This window comes from Mycetomoellerius zeteki, unplaced genomic scaffold, assembly GCF_001594055.1.
Source record: "Mycetomoellerius zeteki isolate Tzet28-1 unplaced genomic scaffold, Tzet1.0 scaffold938, whole genome shotgun sequence".
NCBI classification, from domain to species: domain Eukaryota; kingdom Metazoa; phylum Arthropoda; class Insecta; order Hymenoptera; family Formicidae; genus Mycetomoellerius; species Mycetomoellerius zeteki.
In genome coordinates this window covers 26,400-30,919 of record NW_017257977.1, presented here as the reverse complement: position 1 = coordinate 30,919, position 4,520 = coordinate 26,400, and the positions used below count along the sequence as shown (strand labels likewise).

General features: G+C 29.6%; 1 protein-coding gene across 2 annotated transcripts; it reads left to right on the top strand.

Annotated features, from left to right (window-relative positions):
* The first annotated feature begins 1,104 nt into the window (after positions 1 to 1,104).
* Positions 1,105 to 3,324, top strand: Eaf6 (chromatin modification-related protein EAF6/MEAF6). Of its 2 annotated transcripts, XM_018460349.1 has the most exons (5): positions 1,105 to 1,143; positions 1,227 to 1,300; positions 1,654 to 1,857; positions 2,055 to 2,091; positions 2,970 to 3,324. In XM_018460349.1, the coding sequence occupies exons 2-5, from the start codon at positions 1,229 to 1,231 to the stop codon at positions 3,305 to 3,307; spliced, it is 651 nt and encodes a 216-aa protein (XP_018315851.1). In that variant the 5' UTR covers positions 1,105 to 1,143; positions 1,227 to 1,228; the 3' UTR covers positions 3,308 to 3,324. The 2 variants fall into 2 exon arrangements, with proteins under 2 accessions (XP_018315851.1, XP_018315850.1); XM_018460348.1 differs by having other exon boundaries at positions 1,122 to 1,300.
* The last annotated feature ends 1,196 nt before the right edge of the window (positions 3,325 to 4,520 follow it).

The following is a 4,520-nucleotide window of genomic DNA, read 5'->3' as shown; positions in this document are numbered from 1 at the left end:
TATTTTTGGAGTCAAATGAATAATAATACGAAATGTGCTATTCATCATGTTGAATTTGGATAATTCATGTTCGTATTATATTATTTTTTAATTGAAATGAATTAAATTACGAAATGTGTTATTCATCATGTTGAATTTGAATGACTCATATTCATATTATAATAAATTTTTTTATTGAAATGAATTATAATACAAAATGAGCTATTCATCATGTTGAATTTGGATGTATATTTATTTCCGAATTATATTATTTTTTGATTGAAATAAATTAAAATATGAAAGAGTTATTCATTAGGTTGAATTCAGATGTATTCATGGATTCAAATTAATTCGAAAAAAGGGCCAATTCGGAAATGTCGAAATGAATTCATTTCTATCCATTTCAATTTATTCTTGTTTATTGGGTTATTAAACGGTAGTTTTATATAAAAATTATTAAGATTTCGTTGACCGTCCATTTTTAACATCGGCATACTAACGCATAGGTCACATAGGAAACCGGTCCGAATTCACAAGCGCTTCATGTGTGTTAGGCATAATGCCTAATTCACATTGGACGCAGCAAGCGTCAAGCAGCGGAACAGCAACCAATCAGTGAGGCGATATTTACAGTGGCGTAAACAATATCGCCTTGCTGGTTGGTTGCTGCTCCGCTGCTTGACGCTTGCTGCGTCGTGTGAATTTAGGCTTATACGCACATTGGAAAAACGGACCGATTTTGAAGCGTTGCGCATCAGTATTGCAGTCTACCTACGCGCTTCATGAGTAATTCGAAACGCACCCATAATAGGGTGCATTCAATACTACAATGGGTGCATTCAGTACCACGACCGCTCACTGAGCGCTCAGTGAGCTCTTGTATCTGTTTGGTCTATATTTTTAGTTCTAACGGAATATACCAATAAGATGCAAGCGCTCAGTGAGCGGCTGTAGTACTGAATGCACCCCATCGCTCACTGAGCGCTCAGTGAGCACTTGCATCTTATTGGCATATTCGGTTAGAACTAAAAATATAGACCAAACAGATACAAGAGCTCACTGAGCGCTCAGTGAGCGGTCGTGGTACTGAATGCACCTATACATACATCATACATAGATACATACATGCAACACCTGTTATTTGGGGCGTAGTGTAGTGTCGAAGTATGGTCAATTCGATCTTGTTTATAATTTGTTAATTTTATGAATGTCATAGTCATTTAAACGACTTTCCACGAATTTTATAGAGATGTCCACGAAATCTCCAGTGGATTTGCGGTCGGAGTTGGCGGAATTAGTGAAACGCAAAGCCGAGATTGCTGTGAGTACCCATGTTGGAATCAATTTTTATGCATACAAATATTATTACGTTGAATTTCGTTACATGCTAAATGTATGTTTGCAAGATATACATTTTTCAACATGTTTCAATTGTCATCCCATTTTAAATACAAATAATGCATAATTGATTTTTTTTCTTGCGATTGAGGTTATGATACTTGAAAAGAAGGTTGAGTAATTTAAATACAATTAATCTTGTAAAAAAGCGAAAAATATCTGATCGATGTTTTTGTCATGTTATGAAATACAATAATTGTAATGGTAATAATCACTAATGGTTTGTATACCAATATATACCATTAGATAAATGTTTACGAAAATTAATTTTTATAGGAGACATTAGCCAATTTAGAACGTCAAATATATGCCTTCGAGGGAAGCTATTTAGAGGATACTCAATTGTATGGAAACATAATAAGAGGTTGGGATAGGTATTTATCAAGCAACAAAAATACTAACAGTAAAGCTGATAAGCGTAATAGAAAATTTAAAGAAGCAGAAAGATTATTTTCTAAATCTTCCATTACTTCCATGGCCGTAAGTAAATACATCTATTGAAGGAAATTTTATTTCTTATGTATATAAATTTTACTATACATAATACGAATTTGCTATTTATAAGACCAAGTTCAAATTTTATATACACTTTTTTTAATATATTCTTGAGAAACATGTAATATATTAATCTTGTCAGAATGTGTTGTTGGATTAATTTATATTATTTTCTATTATAGGCAGTTAGCGGACTCGTTGAAAACACACAAGAAAAAAGTAAGGACCTCAATGGATATTCATGATAATATTTATTTATAAATATACTATTCTTGTGTATTTTGTATATTTTCTTTATTATTCTCTTTTCTGTAGAAATAATAGCATTTTTTATTTTATAAATATGTTTAGTAGTTGTTTATGTTTGATTGAAATTGTTCCTTGACATTGTGTTATTGTATTATCACGTTATAAATAGATGTACTTGCACACTGATTTTCTTGTTTGGATTGCTTTACAACTGAAAGATTATTAGAGTTAGCATCTGATATTCTGTAGGAAAATTAATATTCTCGATGAAACAAAAATTATATATATGTAGGAACATGCTCCATTATGTTGTGTTCATCCACGAATGTAAAGTGTCGCTATTAATGCAGACTGATCTTATGTGTAACGTTAGCTAAAATTTTTTTTATTATTCAAATAGAATTATGGCATATCTGTCTGCTTGGTAATACAAATTTTTATAAGAAATTATGATGATAGTTGCTTTTTTCTCTCTTCATTTTCTTCTGAAGAAATTAATCTTTATGTAAATAATGCTGCATGTATATCTTGAATCATAAGTAACCATGCTTTAAGAGAATGTCGATTAGTATCTTGCAAATATAATAAATATAGCGATATAGTATAGTACAATATAATTAATTATAATAAAAATAAATAAAATTTATTCATTAACACAAATGTTTAAAATCTAATGATACAAGAAAGATGACGTACTGTGAGGTCGGTACATGAAAAAAAATTGTATTTCCAACACTCGCTTATGCATCTGCATATCTTGATCTGCAAATCGATATCTATCTTCCACTGCTTGCTTTCTCTTGATTTGCATGCATTTTATACTGTTAATATGAGATCCCTGCTTCCAGTTGAACGATACAGTGAATCAGAGTCTCAGATTGGAAATAGTGGCAGTGAGGACAATTGCAACTTTGGCAATTCAAATGCAATTCCTTCCAATAATAACAAAGAAGCTAGTGGGAAAAATCATACGTCTATTCAAAGCGGACATGTCCAAAATAGTGGCACTCTTAATAGCTCGGACAATGCTTCAATTCAGTTTTCAAATGGATCAATGTCTAATGGAAATTTAGAACATATTACAACACCTGTCAAAGAATGTCATAGTAATAGTAAAGACTCCAATAAAAATAAATCTGGAAATAGCGCGAAAAAGAATAGTAATAAAAGAGCTAGAAATAGGTAGAAAAAGGTAGAAATTTTAATAATGTCATATGCGTTAATGAAACGTATTAAAATTCTTTTGTTTCTTTATTATTATTATTACTATTACTATTACTATTATTATTATTATTATTAAGCGATACGGACATTGTATGTGTCACCATTTATGACTGAATTCTTTCTCACTTGTAATCTTCACATATGTATTTAACATTTGTTGCACAAGGTCTGAAATGTTATCTCATTAGATATATATTATAGATAATTATTTTTGTACATAACAAACAAAATATTTTTATTTTATTATAAAGCTATATGATTAAATCAACATATTTTGTCCTAAGTTAAACACATTAGTTTTATTGTATTTTTTGTATCGTGTGTACGTGAGAGTGGCAGTAAGCATAATTAGTACACATTCCACAATTATATAATGTAAAAGTACATCATTTCGTGTTTTTTTTTTTCGTAATGTTTCTTGCAGTATTAATTTTTAAAAACCTAATTTTAAATTTTGTGAAAAGTATTAACATAAAAAATATATTCATAAAATATACATACATGTACGAGTTACAACTTTAAAACAATATCTTTCGGCTCTCTTTCTATGTGTATATGCATCTGCGAGCGTGCGTATGCAAATGTATGCATATGTGTGACTAAACAATTAACACTGCAAATTGTATGTGATTCTGTACACATGTATGTGCGTGTGCGTGCGTGCGTGCGTGCGTGTGCATACGTGCGTGTGCGTGTGTATTTATAATATATGTATATATAATATATATATAGTATATATATAGTATATATATATCTCTCCACTCTCTTTTTTAAATAAAATGATTTATTCAAATGTATTATTATTCAAAGTTTCAATTTAATTTTTATTAACGCAAAAAGAGACAGTTATCAAATATATTATATGAATTATAATATCAGTTAAGTTTGATAAAATATTAAAACTATCATGTAGATATATTCATTTTTCATAATTGATTTTATATAATTTTTATACAAGCACATAACACGTAAAATAAATAGCTAAACAAATAAAAATGTCTTATCTCCAAATTTTTTAGATCTAAATTCACATTTAATTTTCAATTCTGAATTCTGAAAGACCCGAATTTTGATAAAAGAATAATATAGGGATAAAGTAACTATATATCACAAAATATAAAAAAAAATAAAGCCGGCGGCACAGGCGGATGCTTGTTTTTTTGTTGGATTGGTAG

Excerpts from the sequence above, each read along its gene's own strand:
- Eaf6 (XM_018460349.1), top strand. The coding sequence starts at position 1,229 with ATGTCCACGAAATCTCCAGTGGATTTGCGGTCGGAGTTGGCGGAATTA. Across the intron at positions 1,301-1,653 it reads AACGCAAAGCCGAGATTGCT|GAGACATTAGCCAATTTAGA; the intron begins GTGAGTACCCAT and ends TAATTTTTATAG. Across the intron at positions 2,092-2,969 it reads TGAAAACACACAAGAAAAAA|TTGAACGATACAGTGAATCA; the intron begins GTAAGGACCTCA and ends CCCTGCTTCCAG.